The sequence below is a fragment of the Monodelphis domestica genome, chromosome 4, assembly GCF_027887165.1.
Source record: "Monodelphis domestica isolate mMonDom1 chromosome 4, mMonDom1.pri, whole genome shotgun sequence".
Classification (NCBI taxonomy): domain Eukaryota; kingdom Metazoa; phylum Chordata; class Mammalia; order Didelphimorphia; family Didelphidae; genus Monodelphis; species Monodelphis domestica.
In genome coordinates, this window is record NC_077230.1 from 446737157 (window position 1) to 446752135 (window position 14979).

Below are 14979 nucleotides of genomic sequence, written 5' to 3' on the forward strand. Positions count from 1 at the left end.
TGTAGCAGGAGTTTAGAGCAGCTGAGTGATGACTTGTCAAACAAGTGTTCTATTTGGAATGTTACCAGGAAAGGCAGTTGGAAGCCAGACCAACTGTTGGCTGGAACTTTCTGGCTGGAAAGAGGGAAGAAGGCTGTTTTTCTCTTGACTTTGGAGACTGAAGAAAGGGAGGTGGTGGTCTTTACCCTTGAAGACAGAAAGGAGAGGTTGTCTTTTGGCTTTGAAGACAGAAGAAGGACAAAGTCCATCTCTCTGTCTCTCTGTCTCTCTCAGTCTCTCTCCCTCCCTCTCTCTCTCCCCTCCCTTCTCTCTCTCTCTGTCCCTCTCCCTCCTTGCTCTGTCTCTGTCTCTCTGTCTCTCTCTGTCTCTCCCTCCCTCTCTCTCTCTCCCTCCCTCCCTCCCTGCCTCTCTCTCTCTCTCTCTCTCTCTCTCTCTCTCTCTCTCTCTATCTCTCTCTCTCTCTCTCTCTCTCTCTCTCTCTCTCTCTCTCTCTCTCTCTCTCTGATTTTATCTGTTGTGATAGTGACTGAACTTCCAGACCTATCAGCCATTTCTCTCGATTGAACTATATTCCACCATCCCCTAATCTAAGACTCATCCTAGTGATAAGGAAACCCCAAAACCCTCTTTCCTTCCACTTCTTATCCTTCCCTGTCTTTCCCAATAAACCCTTTATTTAAGATAGAGAAGAGAAAAAGTATGTCATTTGAAACATCATAAACTCATCCCTGTGTTGATTTAGAGAAACCAGAAGGAGGATCACCAGGAAGGGGGGGGGGGGGGGAAGGGAGGGTGTGACAAGGAAATCACTTTAAAAGACTGATATATATTAATTTAAGGTCGCCAAGGAATTCAGCTATGTAATTTCTAAATGAAAACTCAAGTCAGCAGTCAAACTTTTATGGAGTTTAATTACAAACAGGAGGAAGAAAGGGGGAGAGAGAGAGAGAAAAAAGAGAGAGAGAGAGAGAGAGAGAGAGAGAGAGAGAGAGAGAGAGAGAGAGAGAGAGAGAGAGAGAGAGAGAGAGAGAGAGAGAGAGAGAAAGGGGAGAGAAGGGAATAGGGCTTAAATACCCCCCTCTGTTTAGGCTGGGCCAAAAGGCCCAAGTCCTTAGATAGCTGAGGCAAAGAAAAGAGATCAGTCCCTAGCACTCACGTGACCAAAATGGAGAAACAGTCTCAGGGGCCTCCACCTCCAACCTTCTTCAGAGCAAGCTTCTCAGAGCACAACCTCTCAGAGCAAAACCTCTCCAACCACCACCTCCTCAGACACCGCTCTTTTTAAGGAACCCATCTAAGTTCCCTCCCCTCAGTTCTCACATCTACCAATCACTGTCCATGTCTTCCCTGTGCCAATGGTGGCTCTAGCTTAACCCAGGACCACCCAGAGGTCTGTGGCTTTGCACATGTCTGTTGAAGGTCATATTCTCAAATAATTAAATCTTGATCCTTTTGCTGCAGCCCTTCCTAAATCCTGTTACCCTGAGTAGGGTGGAGATTGGAAGTTCCAAGACCTGGTTCTGTCATTCCAAGTATCTCTATTGTATCAATTCTAAAATCAATCATGACTCAAAGAACTTCCTGTTCTATGCTTAAGCATAGGTCAAAGCCCTTTCCATTGTTCAGCAAAAGGTTTCTGTCCTAAAGTAATCTTAAGTAGGGAGGAGAAGGACCTTCCCATGCCAAGGGGGGTTCACATTCCAATAGACTATCAGTAGGAAATTTTTCAAGTATGAAATTTCCCAATGGTGAAATTTCCAACATTTATATGGCTAAGAAATTTTAAGGTTTACAATCCCCCCTGATGATCATTGGGAGACTAGTCTCCCCATTGATCATCTAACATAATCATTTTGTAGTTCTAAATGCACTTCTAACTATTGATATACACAATATTCAATTTTCTAAGAGAATTAGAATAGTGAGAGAGGAAATAGAAAAGAAAAGAAAGCAAAACCAATGTTTTGCTAGGCGCATTGACAGAAAGCCAAATTAGGAGCAGGCCCTTTTGGCATAAATGTGTACAATTACAATAAATGTTCAATCAAAAGTTCAGTCCAATCAAATCATATCCAAAGTTCATTCTTGATCTTCTTGATGAAGTGTAGGTTTTCGGCATCTTTCTGCAACAGTTCATTCTCTGGATATAAAATTTTCAAGCTTCTTTCTTGAAGATCATTTCTCGAACAGAATCAAAATCTTTGATTTTTTATAACAGTAAAATCTTAAACAAAATTCAAAATTCTTGGATTTTTATAAAAATACAATCTCAAACAAAAAAAATTCAAAAATAAAAAAAATTCTTAGATTTTAAATTAAAATACAATCCCCCCTGAAGTAAGTATTAAAAAATATCAAGTTTAGCTCAGAATGCAATGGTCAGTTATGGCGGTTTATGTATCAATTATCAAAAGAATAGAAAAATAATCAAAAACATAAGAAAAATTCAAAATAGGCCTTGTATAGGTCCAGTTTAAAGTAATTTCTATCCTACAAGTATGTAGGGCAGAATGCAGTAATATTTCACTTAGCCATTTGTAGCCAAGACTACAGGAAGTTGCCATAATATAAGAAGAAAAGAATTAGAATTCTATTTTGATGGGGAAATGTCATTCCCTCATCTGATTTTTTTTTCATTCTCAGGGATATAGGGAGCCAGCATGATAGTCAAGCTTTGTACTTGTTTGAGTACTTTGTAAAGAATGTAGATACAAGGAAGTCCTAAGACTTAAACATAAGTTAAGCGTCGCAACCTCGAGTCTCACTTTAATGTTTCTTGTGTGCTCTATTGGCACTATTTAGGTTTAATCTGTGCTCCTTGTTTTTATCCCTTTTCCTGGAATCAGACACAAACATTAATCACAGTCCTATAATATTTTATCAATAAATGGCAGGTTCCCATAGTTTAAAGCTTTTAGGCATATATTGATATTATAGCAAGAGTATATATATTAACTTGTATTACTGCAGGAAAAAATAATATTAATATTAATTATGTGTACCTTCAGTACAAAAATGAGAAAAAAATAAAATATTCTGATCAAAAAATAAAAGAAAAGAAATAAGAAAAAAATCAGTAATTCAATATATTCTTGAAAAAACAGCATCCATTTGTCTATAGATTATTATCTCCAATTCATATGATAAGATAGAGTCATAATTCATATGATAGGATAGAGTCAATCAGTCTCAGCAGAAGATGCTTTCTTCACATGTGAGCAGTGAATCCAAGAGTCTCTTTCTCCAATCTTTATAGATGTTGGAGTAGTTAATAATATTTGGAATGGTCCTTCCCATGAAGGTTGAGTTGCTCCAGTTCGCTTGAAATTCTTGATATAAACTTTATCTCCTGGGTTCAGGTCATGCAGAGAAAAGTCTAGTGGTCCAGCTTGTACTGCAACTCCGGATTCATGAAGTTCACGTAGTTTGTGCTGTAACTCCTGTATATAGGAAGCAATAGTAATATCTCCCCCTAATAGCGATGTATAAGCCGGGGAGAAAGGCTTAGCCTGTATAGGCGGATGTCCAAAAAGCCTCTCAAATGGTGAAATATGTAAGTCTCCTCTAGGCCTGCTTCTAAGATAAAATAGGGCCAGAGGGAGAATTTCAGGCCATTTTAAATGGGTTTCAGTGCATAATTTGCCAATCATAGTCTTTAAGTTCTTTGTTCATTCTTTCCTGCTATTTAGAGTGGAGAAAAAACTGAAAAAGGTTAATTAACATCAACAAAATCAATACAATCTAAGAAGAATCATCTTCATTATATTGGGAAGTTCCTTGGGCACTCTCCTGAAGGGCACCTCTCTGAGGTTCATTAGCGCCTCGAGCATGTTTTGGACTAGCTCCATTTCTTATATTTTGTTGTTGGGTATTATCATTTTAATTTTCTTCATTTGGAGCATTGTCATTATTTTCCCAGTTCCTATTTCTATAATTCTGGTTTCTAAAGTTCTTATTTCTATATTCATTATAGTTATTTCCATAGTCATTATTATAATTTCTAGAATTCTGGTTTCTATAACCATTATCATCATTTCTATAGTTATTATTTCTAAAGCTATTATTAAACTGTGTATTCCTTCCAATCATCTTAAGAAAGGTTCTACATTCCATCATTTTGTGGCCCTTCTTCTCACAGAAGTGGCAAGTAATGGATTGATAATTGGATTTCTGGAAAGGGGCAATTGTCGTTGGTTCATTATCATGCCCACTTTCTAACTTAGTTTTCCTATCTATTAAATATCTCATTTTTTTCTTCATTTCCTCCATGTCATCATTATTTTCTTCCTCCTTTTCTTTGTTTCCCTTTAAAACATATATAGCTGTTTTTCGCAATTCTTCAAAGTAATTCTTCAATCTGACCATCTTGGGCATTGTGTTCTAAAATAATTCTTAATTGCTTTGCAAGAGTTATTTACAAAGATCCTTCTAACTTGTCTTAAGCTACTCTCTTTAGTTAGGTCCCAATCTAAGTATCTTTCTCAAACTCGATTATTCTATCCATAAATCTGGAGGGTGTTTCTTCTTCCTTTTGCTTAATTTTTTCAAGTTCCATCCACTTATCTGTACTGTCTGCACATTCCTTCATTGCTGTGAGGATGGCCTCTCTATAATGGTATAGTTGTAGATAATCCTCAGGATTGTTATAGTCCCATTCAGGATCCTGAGATGGCCAATGTGCTGCATTATGCCCCCGGGTTTTGTTGACATGAGCAATTATTTTATTTTTTTCACGTTCAGTTAAAAAAGCCTGTAGTAAGTTCTCAAAGTCCTTGTAAGACGGATTATACTGAAAAAATATGTCTCCCATCTTTTTTGCTACTAGAAAAGGATCTTGTTCATATGTGGGGATATTTCGTGTAAATTCATTTATTTCTTGGGGAGTAAATGGTATCCTATGTCTTAAAGTCACCACATCCCCATTCCGTCCTATTTCAGGTATTTCTCTTAGAGGAAACAGGCCTCTAGTTGAATTTTGTACCTGTGGGTCAGTTTGACAAGGACAGGTTTCTCTAGGAGGACAAGATCTCCTTTGCGTTGGAATTTGTTTTTTTGTAGGAGAGGGAACATGAGAAACTGGGATTGCAGGGGAAGGGTTTTGGGGATTAAATTCAGTCAAGATTTGCACTGCACAAGAGAAGCAGTCTGTTAGGCTATAGGGAAGGTGTTTTCCATCTCTATTTCAGGGAAGGAAATTTCCTCATTCAAAGGTTCAGAAACAGGTCTGTTTCTGGTAGAGTGGGTGTTTGCCAATTGATCCTGTAAGAAACATTTTAGATCTTCTAATTGGGCTTGCATTTTATCCTCAATTTTTTCTATTTTATCCTCAATATTTTCTATTTTAGCATCTCTAAATATAGTATTGAGGATTACAAAAATTACAGTACCTATTAATATAAAAATTTGGAGGTATCCTGCATTCCTCAATGCCCCTAATTCTTCAGCTGCCATATAATTGTCAAAGAATGTAGTACTCATTTATATATATATATATATATATGTATATATATATATTTTGTAATTTCACAAAACACGTGGGGAGCAGGGCAAAGCAACAAACTTTCCACAGGGTTTTTTTTTTCTAATCTAGGAAGTTGTTCCTTAAGGGAAAGGATATTTAGAAACAGCTCTTCCAGCCAGGACTTTAGGGTCCTGTTGCTGAGATTTAAAACAGCTGTTTTCTATCTAACTATCAGAGTCACACAGCTGGGAAGTATCCGAGGTCCGATTTATACCCAGGACCTTCTGTCTCTAGGCCTCGCTCGCAATCCACTGAGCTACCCAGCTGTCCCTTAAGATTAAAGGGAAGAAAAAGAAAAACTGCTGATTCCAATTTAACTTAAGGAGAAAAGAGAAGAGAGAAAAAGTTTTTTATACTCACGTGTTCTAGCAGCTGTGTCTTTAAGCCAAGTTTGTTGTTAAAAGGGACTAAGTGGTGAGAAGGTAGAGTAAAAAGGCAAGGAATTTCAGAAGTTTATTGAGAGAATTCTTTAGACTCCCGTGTGGTCAGCCACAATGTGACAAGGAAATCACTTTAAAAGACTGATATATATTAATTTAAGGTCGCCAAGGAATTCAGCTATGTAATTCCTAAATGAAAACTCAAGTCAGCAGTCAACCTTTTATGGAGTTTAATTACAAACAGGAGGAAGAAAGGTATTAGAGAGAGAGAGAGAGAGAGAGAGAGAGAGAGAGAGAGAGAGAGAGAGAGAGAGAGAGAGAGAGAGAGAGAGAAAGGGGAGAGAAGGGAATAGATCTTAAATACCCCCTCTGTTTAGGCTGGGCCAAAAGGCCCAAGCCCTTAGATAGCTGAGGCAAAGAAAAGAGATCAGTCCCTATCACTCACGTGACCAAAATGGAGAAACAGTCTCAGGGGCCTCCACCTCCAGCCTCCTTCAGAGCAAGCTTCTCAGAGCACAACCTCCTCAGAGCAAAACCTCTTCTCTCTCTCTTCAGACCCCGCTATCTTTAAGGGACCCATCTAAGTTCCCTCCCCTCAGTTCTCACATCTACCAATCACTGTCCATGTCTTCCCTGTGCCAATGGTGGCTCTAGCTTAACCCAGGACTGTCCAGAGGTCTGTGGCTTTGCACATGTCTGTTGAAGGTCATATTCTCAAATAATTAAATTTTGATCTATGCTGCAGCCCTTCCTAAATCCTGTTACCCTGAGTAGGGTGGAGATTGGAAGTTCCAAGACCTGATTCTGTCATTCCAAGTATCTCTATTGTATCAATTCTAAAATCAATCATGACTCAAAGAACTTCCTGTTCTATGCTTAAGTATAGGTCAAATCCCTTTCCATTGTTCAGCAAAAGGTTTCTGTCCTAAAGTAATCTTAAGTAGGGAGGAGAAGGACCCTCCCATGCCAAGGGGGGTTTATATTTCAATAGACTATCAGCAGGAAATTTTCCAAGTATGAAATTTCCCAATGGTGAAATTTCCAACATTTATAAGTCTAAGAAATTTTAAGGTTTACAAGGGGAAGGGAGGAAGAGGGAGGAAGGGAGGGAGAAAGGAAAGAAAATAAATGCCTGATCTTTATCAATTACCAATCAAAAATAGTCCCTAATTACAATTTGGCACCCAGACTGACTGAACTTCACAATTCCTAAAGGAAAAGATGTTTAAGTGATCTGTGGGGTAGTAGTGCTGGCAGATATTGCAGGCTATTGGATTTATAATATCTTATATAGCAAAATGACAAATATGATTATAGATTCTGTAGAATACATAAGCAATACCACTATGTTTCTACTCAACCCATGCCATTTAAAAAAGAAACCATTCTCTGGCAAATTCTGACACAGATCTACCTCATTTCCATGGCTGCAATACAGACTCTGATGTACCTTAAAAATATTTATAGATATGTGATTCCTAAAACTACAGCACAGATCATGGTAGTGGATACAAACTTGGAGACTCTAGTTAAGAACATGTTTGAAGAATTCCTGAAGGAAAAGGGGCTAGGTAGATCAGAAAAAGGATAATGGAAATGGTCAGGCAGACAATGCAACTGAGGATAAAGACAGAAAGGCTAAGAAAACAAAATCCAGTGCACAGGGCAATGAATGTGACCAGGACACTAAGGCAAACAGTGAAGCTGAGAAAATTTTTCCACTCAAAGATGTTACCAAGATATCTAGTACAGCTAGTGTTGCATTCAAAGGTTCATAGGCAATTTACTACCCAGGAGTTAGATTCTATGAAGAAAAGATTCCCAAAGTTTATCAACGAGCCCTATAAAACTCATAAGGAGCTGAAACATGCTTTCTGAAATTTTTAAACCCAGTTTTGAGGATGTGGAATTTCTTTTGGCATAACTTTTTAGTCCCCATGAGCATCATCAATTTTGATAGGAATAGGTCAGAAAACAACCTGACAGGTTGGCCTACAGAGGAGCAAAGAGAAGACTTTGATTTCTCTAATCCCATCAGCATGACCTACCTGAGGAAATTTAAATGATTTGGAAATATTCACAGATTTGCACAAGAGACCACAAAACTCAGTTAATTCCTCAAATAGCTATATGGCACAGATCTCCTTAGGGAAAAAACAACAACAACATATAGTTTGAATCCTGAAGCTGAAAGTTTCCATCCTGCAATGACTGATTTAGACAATACAAAATTTAATTAAAATGAATCTGACTTTACATTTGAAAATAATAATTATATTCAAAGTAATGGAGGTGAAATAACAGTTAAATTTGAACAGATGAATGGAATGGAATGGAATGTAGTAACTGATAGAATAACCAAGGATTTAAATGGCAGACTTGAAACCAACATTCTAAGTGGTACAACTTGATGAAGAAGTTAAAGACATCATTTCTCGAATAACAACAGAGATAAGAGACTTAGAGAAAAACTATAGTAACCACACATGAAAAAAGTAACTTCATCTCACCACTAGACCTCAGAACATACTATGGAGATATCAAGATTTTCTGCATAAAGCAACCCAACCTAGAATTCTATGAGCTAAGCACTTGTAAGTTTTGATAATCCCTTGGAGAAAGCCAATGGAAAGCAATTTATCCTGAAATTCATGACCCCCCGCCATTGCCTTTTCTATGTAGACAGACTTTTGCACTATCATCCATACTTGAAGCCCCAGGGCCTTCCCATCCGGTCACATCATCACCATGATCACTGCCTCAAATATCCCTGCAGATACCAAACTGGCCAAGCCTGTGTCACACACAATCTTAATAAGCTCATCCTCATCTAAGGATAAGTTATACCTCTAAGAACTCATATCCAGAGGAATTCTCCTTTCAGAAGTCTTCAGAACTATAGGGCTCATCTTTACCTAAACACATATAATTAGGGCAATCAATGGAGTCCTCTATGATCCACTGGCCTGGGGCATTTCCCCAGGATTGATCATGGATCCTGACCCTTCAAGAGAGCAACCCCTTGCTAAAAGTACTTTCATGTCAAGACACATTTGCTTTGTCACCATATATATTTCACATCTAGAATTGGAGAATGTTTCAAAGTAGACTGGCCAGTGAACTAAAAAGAGCAGTCCACTTTATAGATATCATAAGTAATGACTTTGTTGCATCATGCTCTTTATGTTCTTTCTTTTCCTTCTATTAAAGAACAAATACCTGGGTAATTAGAGGGATGGGGCAGAGCCAAGATGGTGGCTTAGTGGCAGCAAAAGCTGAAACCCTTCTAAACCAATCTTTAAAACACCTCAAACAGGGGGTAGCTGGGTAGCTCAGTGGATTGAGAACCAGGCCTAGAGATGGGAGGTCCTAGGTTCAAATCTGGTCTCAGCCACTTCCTAGCTGTGTGACCCTGGGCAAGTCACTTGACCTCCATTGCCTAGCCCTTACCACTCTTCTGCCATGGAGCCAATACTTGAAGTATTGACTCCAAGACGGAAGGTAAGGGTTATAAAAACAAAAAACAAACAACAGAAGTTAAAAACCAACAGCAAGACAAGAGCAGAAAACAACATGAAAAATAAACAGAGAGAGTCAATGCTCATGGAATAAGAGGGAACCAGAAGTAAAACTGAACATAGAGGGGTGGTGATTGTGAAGATTAAATTTAATTCTCCCTGGATTGTAACAATGAAGGTACTTAGCTCTTCCCTGATTGTGAAGATTTAAATTATAACCCTTGTCTATTTTTAGGTTTAATCCCCATAAGTGTAAATACCCTACTTAAAGTTGAGTATGTAGATCTGCCCATTTTAAATCTAATCACCAAAAAGTGCATACATCCTACTTAAACATGAAGTGGGAAGTCTGTGACTCATATATGAAATAGTGGGTGATGAATCAGAATTGACTGACTGACCAGGGGGGCAGTCCTAAAACAAAGCATCAACTGTGATTGGTAGATGTAGAAATAGAGGAAGCACAGGAAGTGACGCAAAAGAAGCATCTTTAAAAGGGACTGTCATTTCCTGTGAGAGTCAGTTCTTCATTTTTGGAAGTGGAGACCGGAAGAATTCTTCATTTCCTGGAGTGCTGACTAGACCTGAGACCCTGTTTCCTGGTGAGGCTGATAAAGAATCTGCTGACTGGACTGACATGTGATGATTGAAAAAAGCTGACTCTTAACTACTGTATTTCCTGAAAAACTATCATCAGGAATACCTACACTTGAGAGAAACTTCCCCAGTCCTTGACTTTACTGAGACGAACTAAAACTAACTCTCCCTGCCAGGGGTGGGGTGTTGGGGGGTGGGCTAGAGATAAATTACTTAGTGTTTAGCCTAGATATCTTACCTTATCCACTCCTTGATTTCTTGCTTCACTCTTTCTACATTTTGTAATGAAATTGTAAATAAAATCTCTTTGGAATTAATTTTCCTGGTGACTGCACTCTTAAATAATCAAGTCCAACCCTTTAAAATCTAACCCTTTTTTCCCCCTTACATGATTGACTACCCCACTCCAACAGTACCAGTTTACTAGCCTGGCCATAGGCCAACATTAGGATCCAGGAACCCTGCCTACACCAACAATGGAGCACCCCAAACCCCACACCCACCCCTTGAAGTCCCAAGTCCTGGCATCAGCCTCCAGTGAAGCCCTGAAGTCCATAGTGTTATAATTAAATCCAACAATCCCCCTCCTCCGTGATTCTATTGGAAGACTAGGCATGTTAATCTCCCAAAAACCTCAATTGGTGAGATTTCAACATGCTTGTCTCCCAATAGAATCACAGTGGGGATTGTTGGAAGGGAATTTTTCTCTCCATTGTGTTGCTATGTTGACATCATTTCTCAGTGACCTGGAGGCCAGCTACCACTAAGTAAATCCATATATAGACAAGCCCCTCAGAGAAAGGAAGTTAAAAAGAACCCAGGAACCAATGAGACAGGAAACTAATCCCACAGGCATTTCCCCCCTGGGTGGTGCTAGGCAAATTAAGAAAGTATGAGTTTGATCACATGGGTCATTGGGGATATGATTGGGGATGTAGACTCTAACGTTTCTAAACAATCACTCTAGTGCAAATATCAATAATATGGAAATAGGTCTTGATCAATGACATATGTGAAGCCCAGTGCAATTTGTGTGTTGGCTATGGGAGGGGAAGGAAAGAACATAAATCATGTAACCATGGGAAAACTCTCTTAATCGATTAAATAAAATTTAAAAATTTTAAAATAAAATGAGAGAGTGAAGGAGAAAAAAAAAAAGATAGTATGACTGGTTTCTGAGATGTGAAGTGTGAGAGTTAGTAAATGGAGAAAAGAGCTTATAAGGTCAGACCAGGGAACTATTCAAGGTCTTTCCTGGCTGGAGCATGGAGGCTGGATGAACTCTTGTTGGTTTTTAGCTTTAATCCATTATGGCGGCAAATTGAGTAGAAAGCTAAATAACTCTCTACCTCTCTCCCCTAATTTTCCCTCTCTCTTTTAGTGCTACTTTGATTTAATAAAGCTATAAAACTACTATCAGCCTCATAATTTTAACTATTACAACAGGGCTTGGTCATTTCAAGCCTGAACTGTGGTGAGTATTAAGTTCTTAGCCCCAGGGCAAAATAGTTCAGAGTGTTGAGTCCTGCAAGTCATAAACAGAGAAGATAGAATTCTCAGCTTTCAGACATCTCAGACTGGGGGCAACTTGGTAGCTCAGTGGATTGAGAGTCAGTCCCAGAGACAGGAGGTCCTGGGTTCAAAATCTGGCTTCAGACACTTCTTTGCTGTGTGCCCTTGGGCAAGGCACTTAACCCCCACTGACTAGTCCTTACCACTCTTCTGTCTTAGAACCAATATCCAGTATTGATTTTAAGGTGGAAGGTAAGGTGTTTTTTTTTTTTTAATCTCAGTCCACAGGTGAAAAAAACAAAACAAAATCAAAAGGCTGGGAAAATGAGTAAACATCAAAAGAAACACATAACTATAGAAAATTTCTATGTAGACAAAGAGCAAGGCACAGAGTCAAAGGAGATGGTGAGATCCCAGCAACTACATACAAAATTTCAAGTAAAAATGGAAATTTGTCTCAGGCACTGCAATAACTCAAAAGGGTATTAAAAAAAAAACTAAGGCAAATAGAGATTAAGTGACGTTCCCAGGGTCACAAAATAAATGTGCCTGAGGCTAGATTTGAACTCTAGTCTTCCTGGCTTGAGATCCAGAGCTCTATCAATTGTACCACCTAGTTGCCCCTTAATACATGCTTTTTTGAGTTTTGTTCATTGGAACATCACTTTTCAAACAAGAACCCATAATCCCCTTGGTCTTCTGTAACCTTACAGTAAGCATGGCAGATGATGAGTTGCCCCAGGGAGAGATCCATGCCATTCTTAATTAGGACTCCTCTTTCTGAAAGGGTGCCTAGTGATTGATCACTGCAATCTGTCTTGATAGAAGTTCGGTCCCTGTTGTGTCATCCTGCAATTTACCATTAGAGTCAGAGCAGACCAAGTCATGCTCTCTTCCAACACAAAGTTTCCAGCTAGTGCCCAGACCATGAGGACAAAAAATGAAAAGATGCAGAGAAAAAAAATCAGGAAGCCAACAACCAGCCCAGCTAAAGGCACATGAGATGATTCTGTACCAAGTTGCAAGTCACACAATGAGAAAGAGCAGAGCTCTTGATGCCCCCTGAAAAATTCAAAAAACAGATTTCAAAGACAAAATGATGAAACCATTGCTAGAAAGGATCTAAGAGACCCCTGTCTAATCCCTTCATTTTAATCATAAGCTAAAATGTATGTAGCCCTCTCAGCCTTTTGACCAGAATTTCTTATTTGATCTTCATATCATCCCTTGAGTTAGAACTGCTATTATCTCCATTTTACAGATAAGGAAACTAAGGCTGAAAAAGGCTTAGTGCCATGCCTAGGGTAATGTAACTTATAAATATCTAAAGCAGAAGTTAAACCCAGGTCTTACTGAATCCAAGGGTAGTATTCTGCTCATTCACTATATCTCTTCCTTTTTGATGAAGAAACAGACCTAGTAAGGTTGTTGCTCAAAAGCATCCAAATAATGAGTATTGAAATCAGAATTTGAACTCATTTCCTCTGATTTCTGAATGAGGATGCTTACCAAAACTGCCTCCACAGAACAGAATTTGTCCATCCATCCCTGATGCTCCTATTTGCTGTAACATGAGGAGGACCCTTAGGTATAAGCTTCAAGAAGCTCATTTAGAGAGCACCAATGACAACAGACTATTTCAGATATGCAGTTCCCTTGGTTGGGTCTCCTCACCACCCATGGACCAACTAGTCTCATAACTGCCATTGGTCACAAAGAAGAATGTGATGGGCCAATCACTCCATCCTCACAAGTGCATCCTCTGCACACTGCATCCTCAGATGATTTTGGAGAGAGGCTTTCATTGTCTCATCTTCTTAAATGAAGGCAGGCACATGAGTCCACTATAGCTCTCCCTCACCTGTCAAAGTTGTACAGTGTGTTGGAAAGAGCATGATCTCAGTATCAGAAGACCTTTCTAGCTAGGAGCTCTTGGACCCTCAGTTTGCTCATCTGCAAAATGTGTATAATAAGCAAGTTTCCTGTCCCACAGGGAATGTTTAGTCCAAATGCATGCACACACACACATGCACACACACACATGCACACATGAGAAATTCTGGGCTGCCAACTTGTCTGGAGAGGTTCATTCAGGAAAATAAAGGATTTCTTTGGCTTGGCTTCATCCATTGGCATGACACAAGTGCTCATACACTAGAATGGGTGCTCATACCAAATATTCCTTCACACAAAATGAAAGAAAATTCTTTTCAATGGATATTTCCATGCCACCCTAGGGCTCCAAATATATGTACTTATAGATAATATCATTGAATGGTCACAGTCCCCTAGAGATGGATGCTATTATTGCTCCCATTTTCATATAAAGAAACTGAGGCTCAGTAAGGTTGAAGGGACATAAAGCACATTGCAAACCTTAAAATACTGTCTCAAAGCTAGAATTATCATCATCATCATTCTTATTACTATGACTCTGAATCACACATAACAGTTGCCCGGGGCTGCTTTTGTACCCTAAGCTTACTTTCTCTAACACTCAAGAAAGTGATACTGTGGTTTCTAGGGCTAGCTAACCTCCTGCTTGGGTTCCCAGGGTCTAGGGACCTTCCTTTATCTTCTTCAGCACTGACAGCATGGCAGACAGAGCAGAGAAGACAGAAGGACCTTGTCTCTGATAATGGGATAAAGGACAGGGTTCTTCTGCTTGTTGGGCTTAAGGAAAGATTTGAATGGCAATAAGGTGGCCCCACCTCAATCCTAAATAAGAGAAAGATTTCATTTGTCTAAAGAGATGAGAAAGATACCAAGAGTGTCACAAACAAGAAGATGGGAAAAGACCCCAGAGCTGGGGTTGAGTACTCAGACTTGTTCATCTATTGCCCAAGATGAAAGATTGGGCATGTGGCCACTTACTGGTGTGGATTGCAGGCCTTTTGTGGATGCTCAGCTCCTGTGAAACTCTTCACCGCCATTAAGTACAAAGGAAAAAACCCACCAATGACCAGGTCTCCCTCTCTGTACCCTCGTGGCTGGATTTGCTCAAAACAGGGGAAATTTTCTTTCCTGGCTAAAAAAGAAGGTATGTGCAGGAACAGAAAGAGAGCTGGCAGAAGGAACGTTGGGACCTGCATCCTGAGCAACAGCCCAAATTCTGAGCCTGTGAGTCACCCAGATCTCCACAGCCACTATCGGAGTCACAGTTCAGTGGGGAAAATGGTTCTTTCCCTCCTAGCTGTCTTCTCTGGACAGAGGGTCAGATAGTAGTCTGTTCCTGACACCAGAGCAAACACACTGGGTGTCCAGCTCCTGCCCAGGAGCCAAGCTGCAGGAACCAGGTACCATTTATAATCTTGGGAAAGTTGGGAGGAGGGATAGTCCTTAGTTGGTAAAGGTGCATGTGTCAAGGAAGAACTCTAGGGAGCATCTCTGCCTGGGGTTCTGCACCTGCATCTCAGCCTCCAAGGGAAAACGCAAAGAAAAATATATTTGG

The 14979-nt window shown here is 39.5% G+C and overlaps 1 protein-coding gene across 1 annotated transcript in view; it reads right to left on the minus strand.

The window, feature by feature from the left end:
- The window catches only part of VN2R610 (vomeronasal 2 receptor 610), a 43100-nt gene extending 28480 nt beyond the window's left edge, over positions 1-14620 (minus strand). The window contains 1 exon segment of the mRNA NM_001099593.1: positions 14403-14620. Within this exon segment, the coding sequence (NP_001093063.1) occupies positions 14403-14620 (218 nt within the window).
- Between the last annotated feature and the right edge of the window lie 359 nt (positions 14621-14979).